General features: G+C 42.9%; 1 protein-coding gene across 4 annotated transcripts in view; it reads left to right on the top strand.

The window, feature by feature from the left end:
* Positions 1 to 2452: 2452 nt before the first annotated feature.
* LOC119971203 (zinc finger protein 821) overlaps positions 2453 to 18627 on the top strand; it is a 41410-nt gene continuing 25235 nt past the window's right edge. Inside the window, exons 1-4 of one of the 4 annotated variants that reach the window (XM_038806428.1) lie at positions 2463 to 2552; positions 3140 to 3256; positions 10912 to 11275; positions 17956 to 18072. In XM_038806428.1, coding sequence (XP_038662356.1) covers positions 17976 to 18072 — 97 coding nt within the window. In that variant the 5' untranslated portion in view covers positions 2463 to 2552; positions 3140 to 3256; positions 10912 to 11275; positions 17956 to 17975. The other 3 variants (XM_038806429.1, XM_038806427.1, XM_038806426.1) reach the window with 3 other exon arrangements.

Below are 18627 nucleotides of genomic sequence, written 5' to 3'. Positions count from 1 at the left end.
TTGTATTATATGTATTTGGTGCAGTAAGGGTTAAAAACCTGGGTTAATGTGTGTGACTACTGCAGTCATGTTTTAAAAATCCTGGTTTGAAAGACAACTAGGCTTTTTGGAGATAACCCATAAAAGTTTGGGCTAATGGAATTTTATTTATATTATGAGGGTTCTCTGGGACTAGATAATTAGAGACTTTGCGTGGTGTGGTGAATGGGAAAAGCCACGGCTGAAGCAGTCAGCTGTTGAAGTTTTCACAGTTAGTTTTTGTCTGGAAGGGGAGCTGAGAAGATGTCTGAAGAATATAGTCAGAGATTCTGCATTATTCTGACAGGGTGTCGGGTCTCTTTCTTTCAAGCAGTCTAAAAGATTTATCTTTCTCAAAGTGGAGTATCCAAGTTGTCTCTTGACAGCAACTATTCCTAAGTCTGCTTACTGCATTTAAAAGAGGAGTGGACCCTGAGATAGTTTTGTTGCTTTAGAGCGGAAATAAAGATAGCAGTTAATGGTTATCGTGTCACTATATTAATTAGCATTGTTGAAGGGGGCAATTGTAAGCTATTTTCTTTTGTGATGTTAAAGATATATAAATACTATGTTAGTAATAAAGTTTGTTTATACAATATCCTTATTTTGTGTGGAATCACTCCTGGAGTGAGTTATCCTTTCCTCACAATCTTAGAAAATTAATATAAAATATTGGAGTTTCTGTCCAGTATCCTAGCAACTGTTGGGGTATAGTCCGGGATCATAATAGTACACCCTTGTTGTTAGGATAAAAGACAATAAGATTAAATCAACGGCGTAGTCACAAGGGAATAAAGTTCAGGATTATTGATGAACTGCAAGCTGGTGCTTGAAAAGAACAAAACCATAACAGGGTCATCGAGCAGCATTCAGGATATTTCCAAAGTCCCATCGAACGAAACGTCCCGACACCCAGGCAGCAAGAGACCTAGGCCCCAGCAGGAGACGATGACCCGAGGTGTTCAGCCGCCTCAAACCCTTCACAATGAGCATCAAGAGCAAGTCAGTATAAGACTAGTGGCCGGGATCTCCAACTGACCCTTGGCCTTGAAGATCACATACAATGTGCTCCATCTAACCTGAAACGGTACAGAAGTCTGAAGACCCGCCCATCCAGACATAGGAACAGCTTCTTCCCCACAGCTACAAGACTCAGCAACGACTTCCCTTCAGACTGATCTGTTCCCTGTAAGAACATTATTCACGCTGCCTTATGTTGCTCTTGCTCATGTATTTGCTTTGTTGGCCCCTTGTTCCGCACTGTAACCAATCACTGTTTGTCGATGTACCATTTGTCAATGTTCTCTGTTGATTATTCTCTTTGTCTACTATGTACATACTGTGTACGTTCCATCGGCCGCAGAAAAATACTTTTTGCTGTACTTCGGTACATGTGACAATAAATCAAATCAAAACAAAATGAAATCAAACGCTCGGCCTTCAAATTGAGATTGTGAAAGCATGGCAGCCAACTCTCAAATTTGGCCATGAGTTCATCCCCCGCTCCCCTCATGAGACCAGGCACACTCCCTCTCTGGCCCCAACTTCCAAGTCGGTCAGGATAAACAACATACCATGTAACAGGATTTCCAGAGACTAAAAGTGAGCGCCCACCACGGAGATTGCTCTATCAGGTAACAGGATTCTCTTCTCTGTTTCCACTATTCTCTCGAACGGCATTTTGCAGTTCATTAAAGCGAGCACCAATAATCTGCACAACGGAGCCAAGATCATTGGCCACAACATCATTGGCAATGGCAGTCATTATTATCTTGATGCCGACAGCACTGCCGAAGCATAGGCCCACTCACCAGCAACGCTGCCACTGCAAACTGGGCCCTCTGACCGCCTCAGTCGAACCAGGATTTTTTACTTAACTCAATTGATTCCTCAGCGCCAAAATCAAGCCAGGTGCTTCCAGGAACATAGTACAAGACAACTACCCCCAAAAGATAGTAATTATGGGATGTGCTGGGATTTTAAAAAAGGATGAAAAGACAAGTAGAGCCCGAGCTCACGGAAACGCAGCCAATCCTGTGCTCACATCACATACCCTTATATTTAAACTGTGACCCCTAATTCTGATTCTCCCACAAGAGAAAACATCCCCTCCACACCTACCCAGTCAGGATCCCTCAGCGTCTCAAACATTTCGATCAAGTTACCTCTTACTCATCTGAATGCTCGTGGATAGAAACCTAACCTCTCCAACCTTTCCTCATATTAATATCCATGCCATTCCTGGTATTAGTCTACCCGCTAAACCTTTGCGCTCGTGTACAGCAGGGAGCAAGAAGGGCCGATGGGCCTTTAGTTGCTCCCTCCCCTCTCGGGGTCGACTGATGCTCCGGGATGCAGGGGGGTTGCTAAGGAGCGGTTGCCTAGCGAACACGTCACTAGGAGACCGAGGTGAGGCGGGCGGGCGAAACGGGGATGGCACGTGACCGCGCCATTTTGTAGCCGGGGTCAGAGGATGGATCGTAGGGTGAGGGTGGTGCCGCGGCGGAAACAGGCTACCCCGTACCGGGTACAGTGTGAGTATGCCCGGGAAGGAAGACAGCGATACCAGGGCTTCCGCCCTTCAATACATTGACCGGGGCCTGCCCCTTCCTAACACCCCCGCCCTCGCAGCCTAATTGGGAGAGCGACGGCAGCGTTCTAACCCAGTGCTGCAAAGCGAGGGGAGAAGCAAAGTACATTCATTCATTGCGTTATTAACTGCAAGGGGCAGACTGTGGGGCTTAGGAGTAAAGGAAGTAGTGAGGGAGGAGGCAAAAGAGAATAAGGCGCACTTAACTTGGGGAGTGCACAGGGCATGAAACGACACTTCAGCGACTGTTGTAAAAATTTGTGCTCTGAGCTTTTTCTTAACGTTAGCCCTTTCATCGGAGCTGTCAGCGGCAGATAAATGTTGGGAGTAACATTTGATTCGAAAAAATATACACTGCAACCTTATTTCAGCATTGTTTGGAATATGCATTGAAATAATATACAACAGGAGCACCCAGACATGAGCGAGGTCTGAATAGGCTTTAATGCAATTTTGCTAAATTGTCCTGCATTGTGTGTGTATAAATGAAAATTTATTTTGTGCTAAATTCTTTTCCTTTTGCAAATTGAGATGCAAGAGACATTATCAGGTGACCAGATAGATGAGGAGTGAGAGACAATTGGGAGAAGAACAAAGTAGAGCCAAAAACAGAGGGCATGTTGAATCAGTGAAGGAAATAACAGTACGGTGAGGCAGAATTATTTTTTGTTAGTTTTGTTTATTTTAAGCTGAAGCGTTTGAGAAAATTTGATTAATTCTTATCTTGGCAATGAAGTCTAAATATGATTGGGTCTATTACCTCAAAATATTTTTTGTGCAGTGATGTTATCCCTAAGCAAAGCACAGATCTCCGGCAACATTAAATTGTCAGTGCATTTTGTGAATGTGTTTGCTGTTGTGATATGGAAACTTAGCTATAATTGTGATAATATCAGAAAATATAAACAAATTGGAAAATTCAAGATAAATTAAATTATATTATACTGTTATGGGCCAGGGTTTAGAGAACACCAAAGTATATCATGGAGTTCACCTGACCTACAACTGTTTATAGATTTTGTTTATGAGGAGCACAAGGACCTACTCTTCAGGTGTTATGCAACAAGAGGCCTTATGCACTTTAAATCAAAAACAAAGTTTATTCTACAAATTCAGTTAACATTTTATAAACACATACTAAGCATTTTTATCAACTACAAACATGCATCCCCCCCCCCAAACAGCTACAGTACTCTATATTTAACCCTTAATAACTTCCCTTTTTCTGATTCACTCAAGTAACAACATCCATAAATCAGACAATCCCTTTTCACAAAATAGTAGGTTTGACAGAATACAGGTATCACTTTTAAATTATCATGTGATCGGAACACCGTTTAACATATAGAGAGAGAGAGACCAAAATAAGCCGCCTTTGTCTGAATGCAGCTCCCAACTGTCTTTAAAAAAAAGTAAAACTCAGAGCCACAAACAGCTCCCAGCTCAAAACGAAAGTAAAAGACAGAACAACAGCCCAGCTCCACTCACACAATGACATCACTGAAGCCATTTGATAAACACACATTTCTTAAAGGGACATTCCCATGACAATACAGACTAGTGTATTGAAGCATTTGCCAGGGTAAACGTTGAGAGGATATTTCCCCTCAAAGGAGGGTCTAGAACCAGAGGGCATAGTTTCAGAATAAAGAGGTGCCAATTTAAGACTGAGGTGAGGAATTTCTTCTGAGGTTGTGAGTTTTTGGAACTCCTTGCCACAGAGAGTAGTGGGGGCAGAGTCCTTGTGTACATTTAAGGCTGAGATAGATCTTGATCAGTAAGGGAATCGAGGGTTGGGGGAACGGGCAGGGAAGTGGACGTGAGAAATGTCAGATTGCCATGATCTATTGAATGGTTCCTATTTCTTATGGTAACCATTGTTACACTTCAGTATTAATGTTGGAAATTTAGAAACTTTATTTGCATGAACAAAAAGTGTAGAGAGAACTTCATTGATGTTGAGAAATTTGGTAGAAATATTGTAATGCCCATAAGATTTAAAAGATGGTAGGATTTTGGTGTGCACTAGGCTCATATAATATGCTATTAGAAGTTTATAAAAGGTGGTCCACCGGACACACATGTCGGTGGCCCGGAAGAACAGGTTTTTTGGGGTAGAGGACAGGTGTGGGCGATGTGCAGGAGGGCCCGCAAATCATGTCCACATATTTTGGGCATGCCTGAAGCTCGGGGGATTCTGGCAGGAATTTGCAGATGACATGTCCAGGGTGTTAAAAGTGAGGGTGTCACCGAGTCAAGAGGTGGCAATTTGTGGAGTGTCAGAAGACCCGGGAGTCCAGGGGGCGAGAGAGGCTGATGTTTTGGCCTTTGCCTCCTTGGTAGCTTTGAGACGGATCTTATTAGCGTGGAGGGACTCCAAGCCCCCGAAAGCAGGGGTATGTGTTAGTGACATGGCTGGGTTTCTCAGGCTTGAGAAAATCAAGGTCTCTTTGAGAGGTTCATTATTAGGGTTCGTCCGGAGGTGGCAGCCGTTTATCGACTTCTTCGGAGAAATTTGAACCGTCAGCAGATTCAAAAAAGGGAGCAAGGGAGGTGGTTGGGGGGATGGAGTTAGACTCTGTCGGTCTAGCTTAGGCGAGAATTGTGGGAGATGGAGGGGTGTGTTATGTGTTGAACTGTGTTTATATCTGTACTTGTGTCTTTTGTTATTATAAAACCATAAATGCCTTAATAAAATGATTTAAAAAAAAAAGAAGTTTCAACCACAAGAGATAGGAACAGAAATAGTCCATTTATAGTGTTCAATTTTGGTCGCCACACGACCAGAAGGATGTGGAGGCTTTAGAGCGGGTGCAGAAGAGATTTATCAGGATGTTGCCTGGTATGGAGGGCATTAGCTATGAGGAGCGGTTGAATAAACTCGGTTTGTTCTCACTGGAACGACGGAGGTTGAGGGGTGACCTGATAGAGGTCTACAAAATTATGAGGGGCATAGACAGTGGATAGTCAGAGGCTTTTTCCCAGGGTAGAGGGGTCAATTACTAGGGGGCATAGGTTTAAGGTGCGAGGGACAAGGTTTAGAGGAGATGTACGAGGCAAGTTTTTTTACACAGAGGGTAGTGGGTGCCTGGAACTCGCTGCCAGTGGAGGTGATGGGAGCAGGGACGATAGTGACATTTAAGGGGCGTCTTGACAAATACATGAATAGGATGGGAATAGAGGGTTACAGACCCAGGAAGTGTAGAAGATTTTAGTTTAGACGGGCAGCATGGTCGGCACAGGCTTGGAGGGCCAAAGGTCCTGTTCCTGTGCTGTACTTTTCTTTATTCTATTTGGCGCATCAAGGTTAATTTCTTTCTCAAGCCATAGTCATTATGGCACAGCAGGAGATCACTCAGTCTGTTCGGTGCATGCTGATGCTCTGAGCAGTCCAATTAGTCCCATTTATCTGCGCTATCCCTGTAGCCCTGCAAGCTAAGTTAAGCCCTCGAGTGCCCACCATTCTGTTAAAATCCTTCAAACTATCTATTCAACTAAGCTTTTGGTTATTCCCATTTTCTGTACATTTTCTCCTGTGAGGTATGTTGGAATGATATTTTCAGTGTTCCTTGTATCGTGCGGCCTAAGACTGCATTGCAAGAAAATGGAAAATAAAACAGCATAAGACATGGGAGCAGAATTAGGCCACTCGGCCCATCGATTCTGCTCCGCCATTCAATCATGGCTGATATTTTCTCATCCTCATTCTCCTGCCTTCTCCCCATAACCCCTGATCCCCTTATTAATCAAAAACCTATCTATCTCAGTCTTAAAGACACTCAGTGATTTGGCCTCTACAGCCTTCTGCGGCAAAGAGTTCCACAGATTCACCACCCTTTGGCTGAAGAAATTCCTCTTCATCGTCCCTTTAGTCTGAGATGGTGTCCTCTGGTTCTAGTTTTTCCAACAAGTGGAAACACCCTCTCCACGTCCACTCTATCCAGGCCTTGCAGTATCCTGTAAGTTTCAATAAGATCCCCCCCTCATCCTTCTAAACTCCAATGAGTACAGACCCAGAGTCCTCAACCATTCCTCATATGACAAGTTCTTCATTCCAGGGATCATTCTTGTAAACCTCCTCTGGACCCTTTCCAAGGCCAGCACATCCTTCCTTGGATACAGGGCCCAAAACTGCTCACAATACTCCAAATGGGGTCTGACCAGAGCCTTATACAGCCTCAGAAGTGCCTCCCTGGTCTTGTATTCTAGCCCTCTTGACATGAATGCTAACATTGCATTTGCCTTCTTAACTGCCGACTGAAGCTGCACATTAACCTTAAGAGAATCGTGAACAAGGACTCCCAAGTCCCTTTGTGCTACTGATTTCCTCAGCATTTCCCCATTTAGAAAATAGTCTATGTCTAAATTCCTCCTTCCAAAGTGCATAACCTCACACTTTTCCACATTGTATTTCATTTGCCACTTCGTTGCCCACTCTCCTAACTTGTTCAAATCCTTCTGCAGCCCCCTTGCTTCCTCAATATTACCTGTCCCTCTAACGATCTTTGCATCATCTGCAAACTTAGCAACAGTGGCTTCAGTTCCCTCTTCCAGATCATTAATGTATATCGTGAAAAGTTGTAGACACAACACAGACCCCTGAGGCACACCACTAGTCACCGGGTGCCATCCTGAAAAAGACCCCTTTATCCCCACTCTCTGCTTTCTGCCAGTCAGCCAATCCTCTATCCATGCCAGAATCTTACCCTAACACCATGGGCGTTTAACTTATTTAACAGTCTCCTATGCGGCACCTTGTCAAAGGCTTTCTGGAAATCTAAATAATAATTATGACTGAAGAGAAATAATAGAAATTAAAAGATAAGCACTCCTCAGCCTCTGGCTGACGTTGTACTGAGAAGATCTTTCTACTTCAACATTCTTTAAAGTTAATTTTATGTTATCGGAATCCATGCCGCCAGGGCTAATAACTGTGTAAATCGTGTGCAGCTGATGGCACTCCCAGGACAAGTTTCTGACTTCTCCAAGACCAGATCCTCAATGTAATGGGAATACCTAGGAAAGAAACACATATTCCTAGTCACAGGTTTGGTAATCCAGCAAGTTTACATTGGGGTTGCTACTGACTATTGGTAAGGTGACTCAGCAAAGTAGTTAGAGAACCTCTTTCAGAGGAAGTAGTCCGGTAATATTCTGAAGCTCCTAACGCTTTGTAACATGTCTGATTTGTGGAACAGATTTCCAAGCACAGCAGCAACAACCAGTTTTGCACATCCAATTTTGTTTTGTCCAGGTTCCCTCCCTACCTCCTCACCTGAAGGTGAGAGCTTGGAATTGGTTACAATGGAGATATTGTAATGAGTGCTTTATGTCATGCTAAATTGCCTGTCAATCCATCAGTGGCAAATAAAAGTTAAAATGTTTTGAAAAATTATTAGAATGCACTGTATCAAAAACGTTGACGATTGGGAACCAGTTAGAATGCACTGTATCAAAAACGTTGAAAGATTGGAAACTAGTAGATAGTTAAGCATTCATTTTGCTTGTTGATTTCTATGGAAATGTCTACCTAATGTTAGGAAAACAAAGTTAGCTTTAAGGGATTTATGTTTCTATTGGTAAGTAGGGTTAATGTTTCTGTGCTTGGAAGGGTAAAACCTATAGTTAGATCCATATTGGACAAAGGTGTTTGTATATATGGGTGTTGGTTAAGTTCCAATGGTGTTCCTATTGTGTTTGGTCTAATTAAGGAAACAAGCAAAATAAAGTGTCCAAGAAGTCTGGAGTTAAGTGAACAGAGACTAAGTTATTGTTCAGAAAAATTCAAGGAGGAGTAAGTGTTCTGAGTTAGGGACATTGCAGTAACCAATTTAAAAGTGAAATAGCAGCCATCAAAGGCAAATCAAATGCCTGATGCCATTTTAATACAGTCTGGGAATTGATAGCTAAAGCAAGCAGTTTGCACAACAGTCAAAGCAAAGCAACCCTAAAGGGGTTGGTGTGAAATTCTGGACTGGATTTTCTGTTTAAAAAGAGTCATTTGGAAAACCTGGTCTGGATTTTGGAAAGCAAACTGCTAAGGGAAAGCATTATTACAAGAGAAGATTTTGGGAGTGGAGTTTGGAAACCAGTCATGTGGCAGTCATCTGGTTTGGGGGGGGGGGGGGGGGGGGGGGGAGAACATCCACAAATATTCACTTGGCATTCAGAGTGGTGTGTGTATTTGAGTCAGTCACTTTGTGCACTTAAAAATGACTTTGTTAATGAGATCATTGTAGATTAAGTTGCACTTGTAATCCATGTTAATCCTAAAACCTCTTTGTAATTAAGTAAGGGGGAATACATGGGTATTTATTGTCTTATAATCCAATTTTCATGTTTAATAAAAAAACAGTTTCTTGATAAAACTAATTAGTGGTCTCTTAACTCTGTTCCTCCACGTTTCATAAAAATAAAAGTTATGGTCTTTTTCTTTTGAGCCAGGGTTCCATTCTGGGATCTTCCTGTCCAGTTCTAACATCAAATGCGATAGTAACAGTATCTGAAAGATAGTGCCACAGACAATCTAGCACTACCTTTTATTGCACTGAAGCATAATCTAGTTTATTAACTTTGATCCATTGTTGGGGTTGAACCCACATCCGTGACTCTCGGTGTGCTGTGTAGAAGGACAGTTGTGTATTTAGAGGCAAAGCAAAGGAATATTATTCTCTCATCGGGGGATGGAATCTTTGATCCGGCATGATGGGTGGAAAATGCAAGATCAAAATTGCAACATCTTTTTTATATGTTAACATTTAAAATGTATTTGGATTCAGTCCGATGACCAAAATATCTTTGTTATTATTCAAGCACCTGAAGTTGTAAGCTTGGATCTCTTTTTAAACTTTTACTCTCCCTGTGATTTAGGTACATTTTTTTTCCCCCGTTCGGTTTATATACTGAGTAAATAGTTTCTCTGGGGGGGGGGGAAGTTTCAAAGCACATCACAAAACAAATTACTATGGCTTTAGCTATGTTGAAAAATGCAAGTCATTTTGCACAAAGCAAAACTTACAAACTACAGTGAAATTAATGACTAGTTGACCTGTTTGTCTTTACTGTGGAAAGATTGCTGGTTCAGTTGTGAGGACAGTTACCCCATCTCTTTGAATAGTGCTATAAACATCTACTGAAACAGGCAAGCAAGACCACAGGTTAATATCTCATCTGAAATATCTTCCTTCCATGAGTATTCCCTCATGAGTCCTAGTGTGGATCTTGAATTAACAGCTTTCTAACTCTGAACAAATGATTTAGGTGAGGCTGACATTGTTGTAGTATTGTTTCTTTACTTGGATCAAAATGAGGTTTTGTTGATGCTTTGAGGTGTTTCTCGAAGTTAAAAGTACTAGCTACATAAATGTAAGTTGTTGATTAATAGCTAACTATTGTGCTTTATATAAAATGAAAGGATTGTGATTTATAAAATTGTCTGTCTCCCTTTTTAAGCCAAGGTCCTCTAATTTAGACATGCTTTCTGAGCATTAAAAGCATCGAATTTTAACTATAATGTGTTGGCTGAAATATTCAGCTTGTAGGTACAAAAATAACTGGGTGAGTCAAAATGGGAAAATGACTTTAGTGTGATGCGTTGAGAAAAAGACAGGATAGTGTTTTGCTGTGGGCATGTATTACACTGTTAATTTCTGTGAAAATAAAATCTTCAAAAATCAGTTTTATAATTAATGCGTTTAATCTTTTTGATAAAATAGAAATTGTACATGAGATTGACACAACCTCCCTTTTCTCCACCTCCCAATGTTTCAGTGGAGCAATGTATTGGGTAATCTAGAAATTAGTCACCACTTCAGGGCAGTCATCCGTATTTAGGCAGCCACTCATAATGGGGATAACCACAAATTAGTTATTGCTATGTTCTTGATCTGGAGAAGAGAAACATTACCCAGGTGTCTGCTGCAAATAGTTGTCCAGCAATGTTTGGTGGAACTGCGTGCATGCAGAAGCTGAGTGAGAACACATTTTGGCTGACCAACTCGTGGTTAAGTCTCTCAGAATGTGAGATTCAAGTGAGATACAGAAGTTACAACATCTTGGAACCACATTCCAGCATTGTTGACTTTGGAACAGGAGGGCCAAAGAGGTGAGAAAATGTGAGTTGTCTATCTGAGATCGTGCTTGCATAGGGAAACTCTTTTTACGTTTAAAAAAAAACAGCCAAAAGTTAACTCTTATAGAAATTGAAGTTTCAGATACACAACCCTTTTAAAACTGATCCTAGATGCTGAAATAGGTGTTGTGTTTTCAAAGATTTTTATTTTCTATTTGTGCATTGTGAAAAGAGCAGACAAAGAGGACCCGGAGATAGGCAGCAACACCTAATGGAATGGGGCAAGGAGAACTCAGAGACAGACAGTATCTAACTGAGTGGGACGAGACGGACCCAGACATGGGCAGTAACACTTAACTGAGCGGGGATAATAGCAACACGTAATGGAGCATGGGTGAGGAAGACCCGGTGACAGACGGCAACACCTAATGGAGTGGGACGAGGAGGACTTGGAGATGTACAGCAGCACCTCATGGAGCAAAGAGAAGAGGACCTAGAGACCAACAGCAGAGCCAAAAGAACTATCTAATCCAGGGCTCCAAAGTCAACTGACAGTATTCTGAGAGAATTCAAAGTGTGACATTGCAGGAAAACAGGTAGTTTAATGCTTAGTGAATATTTTTCTGATTTATCTTTCTTTGGTAATTGTAAGGTTGTATGGGCAATATTTTATTAATAGTAAAAAAAAAAAAAATTAGTTTGGCTGGGGAATCCTATTTATCTTGACTAGGAAATTTCAATTGGGGTAAGTAGTCTACATGTGTTATTTCAATAAATGTTCTATGTGACATTAATTATTTCACTGATTACATCCCAGGGAACAAGGATGGGGGATTTAGGGGGTGGCAGAGGGTGGGCATCAGTAAATTGAGGGACCTGTTTATTGGCGGGAGGTTTGCGGGCCTGGGGGAACTGGAAGATAAATTTGGGCTTCCCCAAGGGAGCATGTTCAGATACTTGCAGGTAAAGGCGTTTGCTAGGCGACAGGTAGAGGGATTCCCTTTGCTGCCCTCGCGGGGGACGATGGACAGAGTGCTTTCGGGGGTGTGGGTCGGAGAGGGGAAGGTGTCTGACATCTATAAGGTAATGCAGGAGGTGGAGGAGTCGTCAGTGGAGGAGCTGAAGGCTAAATGGGAGGAGGAACTCGGGGAGCAGATAGAGGACGAAACTTGGGCGGATGCCTTGGAGAGAGTCAACTCTTCCTCCTCATGTGCGAGGCTTAGTCTCATCCAATTTAAGGTGCTGCACCGGGCCCACATGTCCGGGACTAGGATGAGTAGGTTCTTTGGGGGTGAGGATAGGTGCACCAGATGTTCGGGGAGTCCAGCGAACCACGCCCATATGTTCTGGGCATGCCCAGCACTGGAAGAATTCTGGAAGGGGGTGGCGGGGACGGTGTCGAGGGTGGTTGGATCCAGGGTCAAACCAGGGTGGGGACTCGCGATTTTGGAGTTGCGGTAGAGCCGTGAGTGCAGGAGGCGAAAGAGGCCGGTGTCCTGGCCTTTGCATCCCGAGTAGCCCGACGAAGGATCTTGCTACAGTGGAAGGATGCGAGGCCCCTAAGTGTGGAGACCTGGATCAGTGACATGGCGGGATTTATAAAATTGGAAAGGGTCAAATTTGCCCTGAGAGGATCAATACAAGGTTCTATAAACGATGGCAGCCTTTTCTGGACTTCCTGGCTCAAAGATGGGTATCTTGGTCAATAGCAGCAGCAACCCGGGGAGGGGTGTAACTTAATATTGTGTTAATTTGTGTTGTTCATGGAGGTGGGGCGAATGTTTACGATTGCTAATACTATTGTTATTTTTGGTATTTTATTATGGTTCGTTATTGTTGTATAAATTCAAAATTTTTCAATAAAAATTATTTCACTGATTACATTTTAATTGAAATGAAAATTGCTTATTGTCACAAGTAGGTTTCAAATGAAGTTACTGTGAAAATCCCCTAGTCGCCACATTCTGGCGGCTGTTCAGGGAGGCTAGTACGGGAATTAAACGCTATAATTTGGGCAGCACGGTAGCATGGTGGTTAGCACAATTGCTTCACAGCTCCAGGGTCCCAGGTTCGATTCTCGGCTTGGTTCACTGTCTGTGCGGAGTCTGCACTTTCTCCTCGTGTGTGCGTGGGTTTCCTCCGGGTGCTCCAGTTTCCTCCCATAGTCCAAAGATTGCAGGTTAGGTGGATTGCCCATGCTAAATTGCCCTTAGTGTCCAAAATTGCCCTTAGTGTTAGGTGGGGTTACTGGGTTATGGGCTTGGGTAGGGTGCTCTTTCAAAGAGCTGGTGCAGACTCGATGGGCCGAATGGCCTCCTTCTGCACTGTAAATTCTATGAATTAAACACTATAAAGGTAGAAGGGCAGGTGATGTGTGGTGGCTGCAGAATGTGGGAGTGATCACCTGTGTGATCCAAGGCAAACACATCTGCAGCTGAGATTTTTTTTCTTTTATGCACCTATCTTAGTGGCTATTTAGTTGGAGAACCTTGAGGCATTTTTTACTGAGCTAATAGGTTAGAGTTTTAATTCCAGTCATACAAAGTGATCATCTTGATGACTGATCATATCTTCCTGCATGTAGATGATAATTGTGTCCCTACCTTGAAATTATTCTGCTCACAAGGTTTGGCTTTAGGATAGGGTTGTCTGATCTGTGGTGCAGATAATTTCATGGTCAGATTATTTGCATATTCTATGTGTTTTGCAACTGAAATGGGCTATGTCGTTCAAATTTGTGTGTTTTGGGAATGCGATTAAAAAATGCTGAATGTACAAATGGATTTTTATCTTATGGCTTTTCTGGGGGAAAGTGGTATTTAAAAAATACTGTTGTAGAACCTGCACGACTAATGTGTGCAGAAAACAAGACGACTATGTAGTTTGATTACTAAAATGAAAGGATTTGTCGAATCTTTTCTGGTAGTTAAAATGAATAAATCTAGGTTGAGTCCCTTGATTTGGTTGGGGGCAAGTGTCATAGCTTTCAAACTTGTCACATGCGCTAAAACTCTTAGGCAATGGGGTGTTTACTGTTTTTTTTTCATGAAGGGTAAAAGAATAGTAGACTATTTTTGATAGCCAAGTTAGTTTTTCTAGCAATAGGTGGAGCCATACAGACCAAGAAACCCCATATTTGATTCCTAGTCTGTATGCTAACTCATCGAGGCTGCAATGCTAGTAAGGTGCCTGCAGTTGACCTCCAATGTCCCAGAATTACATACCTATTTGTGTAGCATTCCTGCTTAGAAACTTGACCCCCTCCCCCTGCTGACTTAATTACCCTGGAAGAAGTAGATAAACGGTTTCCATTTCCGGGCAAACCCCTCCACAGACCCTCTTGAGACAACCTTAATTTTTTCCAGCTGAAGGTATTCCACAAGGTCGCTCAGCCACACCCCCCTGGTTTTGGCAGCTTCGAGTCCCTCCAACCCAGCAGAATCTGTTTCCAGGCCACCAAAGAGGCAAAGGCCAAAATGTTGACCTCTCTCACCCCCTGGAGTCACGGGTCTTCCGACAGTCCAAAAATTGCCAATTGTAGACACCGGACCACCTTCACTCTCAGCACCTCAGACATCACGTCAGCGAACCTCAGCCAAAATCTCTCTTGCTTCGAACAGGCCCAAAACATGTGGACGTGCTCTCTCTCTCTCTCTCTCTCTCTCTCTCCCTCCCTTTTCCCCCCCCCCACCCCTTCAAAAAAACCTGCTCATTCTGGCCACCATCATATGTGCCCTGTGGACTACTTTAAATTGAAGAGGATGTATTCACCCTTCTCAGAGCCTCCTCCCATAACCCAACTTCTAGTACCCTACCCAGCTCTTCCTCCCACTTCCGCTTAATGTCTCTAATCGGGGTGCCTTCCAGGTCCATTAATTCTTTATAAATCTCCGACACCCTGCCCTCACAAATCCCTGTTTTCGACACCACTTTGTCCTGCAACCCCGGGTGTGGCATGTCGGAAAAGGACGGCACCTGTTTCCTCACATAGTTTCACACCTGTAAGTACCGGAACCTGTTCCCACTGTTCACCCTATCCCCATAACCCAGTAACCCCACCCAACACTAACACAAAGAAGGCCTTTGAGATAAAAAATCAGAAGGTTCTAGAATACGAATAAAAAACTTGGGTGTGTTGAAGGCGCTAGTCTCAGGTGTCCGGTAGTAATAGCTTCATTGAGAATTTAGAGGCAGTTTCGACAGCACTTCGGGTTGGGGGCAGGGTCAAGGAAAATGCTGATTCGGGGGAACCATAGATTTGAGCCAGGGAAGTGGGAAGCAAATTTTCGGAGATGGGAGGAGAAAGGAATTAGGACACTAAAAGATTTGTTTTTTGGGAGTCGTTTTGTGGGATTGAAGGAGCTGGGAGCGAAGTATGGGCTGGAGCAGGGGGAAATATTTAGATACATGCAGGTTCGAGACTTTGCCAGAAAGGAGATACAGAGCTTCCCAGTAGAGCCGCCTTCCACATTGCTGGAAGAGGTGCTGACGACAGGAGAAGGGGGTAGTACCGGTGGTTTAGTACTGGCTATTTTGGAGGAGGAGAAGGCGGCGCTAGAAGGGATCAAGGCAAAGTAGGAGGAAGAGTTGGGAGAGGGTATGGAGAAGGGGTTCTGGTGTGAGGTGGTCCGGAGGGTGAACGCCTCCACCTCGTGTGCGAGGTTGGGGCTGGTACAGCTGAAGGTGGTGTATAGAGCGCACCGTACAAGGGCAAGGATGAGCCGGCTCTTTGAGGGGGTAGAAGATATATGTGAACGTTGTTTGGGGGGGGGGGGGGGGGGGGGGGCGCAAACCACGTTCGTATGTTTTGGTCCTGTCCAAAGCTGGAGGATTACTGGAAGGAAGTATTTAGGGTAATCTCTAAAGTGGTGCATGTGAAACTGGACCCGGGCCCTCTGGAAACCATTTTCGGGGTGTCAGACCAGCCGGGGTTGGAAACTGGTGCGGAGGTTAATGTTGTAGCCTTCACCTTGTTGATTGCCCAAAGGCGGATCCTGTTACGATGGCGCTCAACCTCTCCACCCTGTGCCCTGGCGTGGCGGGGGGACCTGCTGGAATTCTTGACGCTTGAAAAGGTCAAATTTGAACTGAGGGGAAGGATGGAGGGATTCTACAATTCATGGGCGTTATTCATTATGCGCTTTTGAGAATTGGATCACATCGAACATTAGGGGGGCTCGGAGGGTTGGGGAGAGAAGGACTGTATGGTTAATGGTGACTATGGGTGATTCCTGATTCCTTTTTGTCATTTGTTTATGTTAACATGCGGGCTAATGTTTAGGGGTTTGGTAGGAGGATGGGATCGTTGTTATTGATATGGGGATTTACATTGCATTAGTTTCTGATTATTGTTTATTGTTGGGTGTAAATTTGGGAGAAAATGTGAAAATGGGTGGAGAATAAAAAAAATATTTAAAAAAAACCTCTGGTGTGCCGTCATCTTCACGGACTGCACCCGCCCCGCCAATGACGGCGGTAGCATGTCCCACCTCTTAAAATCCCCCTTAATTTGCTCCTCCAACCAAATTCAATTTATGTAATTGCTCCCATCCCTGCGCCACCTCAGATACCTAAAACACATCCTCACACCTTAAACATTAGCTCGCCAACCTCCTCTCCTTTTTCTTTCTAAACCTTGTTAGCCAAGGTGTGCTGAGGCCACTTGTCATGCCATCATTACCACTCAAGCATAACTTTCAAATTGGTTAGAATAAACAAAATCTCCATCAAATCACGATGCAGCACTTGGTGGTGTCACCGGCCTCCAACTCAGCAGAATCTGAGCTGTGAGCTTTTCCCTTGTTCAACTTCTGATCTTGTTTTTGTTTGGAAACTAATTGATAAAAGGAGATTGCCTTTTTGTGTCTTAACTGCAAGCCCACAAATTGTGGAGTAAGCATTGGTGTTCTTTTATTCTTTCATAGGGTGTCGATATCACTGATGAGACCAGCATTTGTTGGACATAATAATTGCCCTTTAGCTGAGTGACTTGCCCCACCATTTCAGAGGGTAGCTACCACATTACTATGGGTCTGGAGTCACATGTAGGTCAGAACAGATGAGGCTTGCAAATTTTCTTGCCTCAAGGACATCTGTGAACCAGATATTTTTTTTGTTGGGACAATCCATGATGGTTCATGGCCACCTTTACTGAGACTCTGTCATGATGCTTGCAATAAAACTGGCTGCATGTGTAGAATGCATGTAGAAGAGGCACATTATTTGCCAGCAGCTCATTGGACCCACTAAAATGTTGGTTTCCAATGTCACCAACATGGTGAAGTCAGGTTCTTTTACATTGGAGAATAGCATTGACAACTGAAGTACTACACCTCTTGCAATATAAAAGTGTCTTATCTAGAGATTTAACCTGCACCTTTTCTGATTTTTGATCCTGTACCACTGCTTATTCTGAATTATTGAGCACTCTAGCAATGAATTAAGTTTTAATACAATATCGTTATGCAGTATTTTCAGCAGGAGTTTAAGTCTATTTTCAGAAGATGTGTGTGATAGTCAAGCAGGACAGTATTTTGCCCTCAATCATTTCCTATGTGCATATGTGGCTTTTCTCTGACCAGCGAGTAGGATGTGTTATGGAAGTGAAAAGGATTCCCAGCATCTGTTAGCAGTAAGTGCTGAGAAAACCTTGCCTGTGGTTAAGTGAAAGCAAGAGAAAATATGAACAAATCAAAAAATTTGGTGGGTGAGAAGGAGGAAAAGCACGTAACTGAAGATCTTAGTGCCACTTTTCCATTCTTTGCAACTGAAGTGGTCGATGTTAAATGGAGAATTAATGCCTCTGGTGTATAGTTTGTGATTTAAAAACCTTGCACCTAGCATTTGTCTAGTGTTGACAGCTCTTGAGTATTGGTCACAGTGCATGGTATTAATTTGACCATGATTCAAACAAAGGGAAGCTTTTGCCTGGCTATCATTTTTTTTTACTTTTGCAATTAAAATATTTTTCTTTCTAAACACATGACTCAGAATATTCATACTGGACAGAAAACAAATAAGTGACAGAAAACAAATAAGTACTTTCCATGGATTATTTTTCTGTTTTCTACCACATGTGGTGCTGTGAAAATGAAGGATTGGTACAGAGCAGCCATTTTGTGATCTGATTGTTTGGAGTTTCTGACTTTTAAACTTGAGGAATATGACCTAATTATTTAACTCAACAGTTTAGAATACACCATCAAAAATGCAACAGTTGACATTTTCAATTCTTCAGAAGATACCATAAATTGAGAAGTGTTCTGTGTTTGTACAGTGGTGCAGCATTCTTTAGGGATGGAGGAATGTGTGCACACAGATAAAGCTGAAGTTGATAAGACAGAGTCCATTAGTGACCATGGAAATCAAGAGGAGGACTTTGTTAACATAAGTGGTAAGTTTATTTTAAAATGCAGGAGTAATGGGCCATATGGGGTTCCCAGCTGAACCCTACCAGTAGTCCTCTGAGTATTTTCTACAGGCTGAGAATGTTGACTGACTAATTTAACATATACATTTTGATGTTTTTGAATAATTTTTCGCATTGACATTGAAATGAATCTGGTTTCACATTTTCTGTACATGTACCTCCATACACAATGGTGTACCCAAGTATAATTTTTCCTGGTAGGTTTTGGAGTTCCATCCAGCTTGCCCCACATAATGGTGACACATAAAATGGACTCCTTTATGCTACCTTTTTACAACCATGTGCTCACCTTAAGAGCAACCAAGAAATAGGAGAGGCCAATTTGGGCTTAAACATCTAGGGGATTCCCCTTCAGCTACCCAACCGTCCCTCCCCCAGGCAATTGAAACTGGTCCAGGCAATCGCCTGGTAATTTTATTGTAGTACCGATCTTTTTGTATGAGGTGATAAGAACAAACCCGGTCCAGCTCCTGCTTTAAGCAATCCAATGAATTGGTGTCCACTACATCAACTAGCAAT

Source organism: Scyliorhinus canicula, chromosome 9, assembly GCF_902713615.1.
Source record: "Scyliorhinus canicula chromosome 9, sScyCan1.1, whole genome shotgun sequence".
NCBI lineage: Eukaryota > Metazoa > Chordata > Chondrichthyes > Carcharhiniformes > Scyliorhinidae > Scyliorhinus > Scyliorhinus canicula.
Note: the sequence above shows the minus strand (reverse complement) of the source record. Positions and strands in the feature narration are given on the sequence as shown.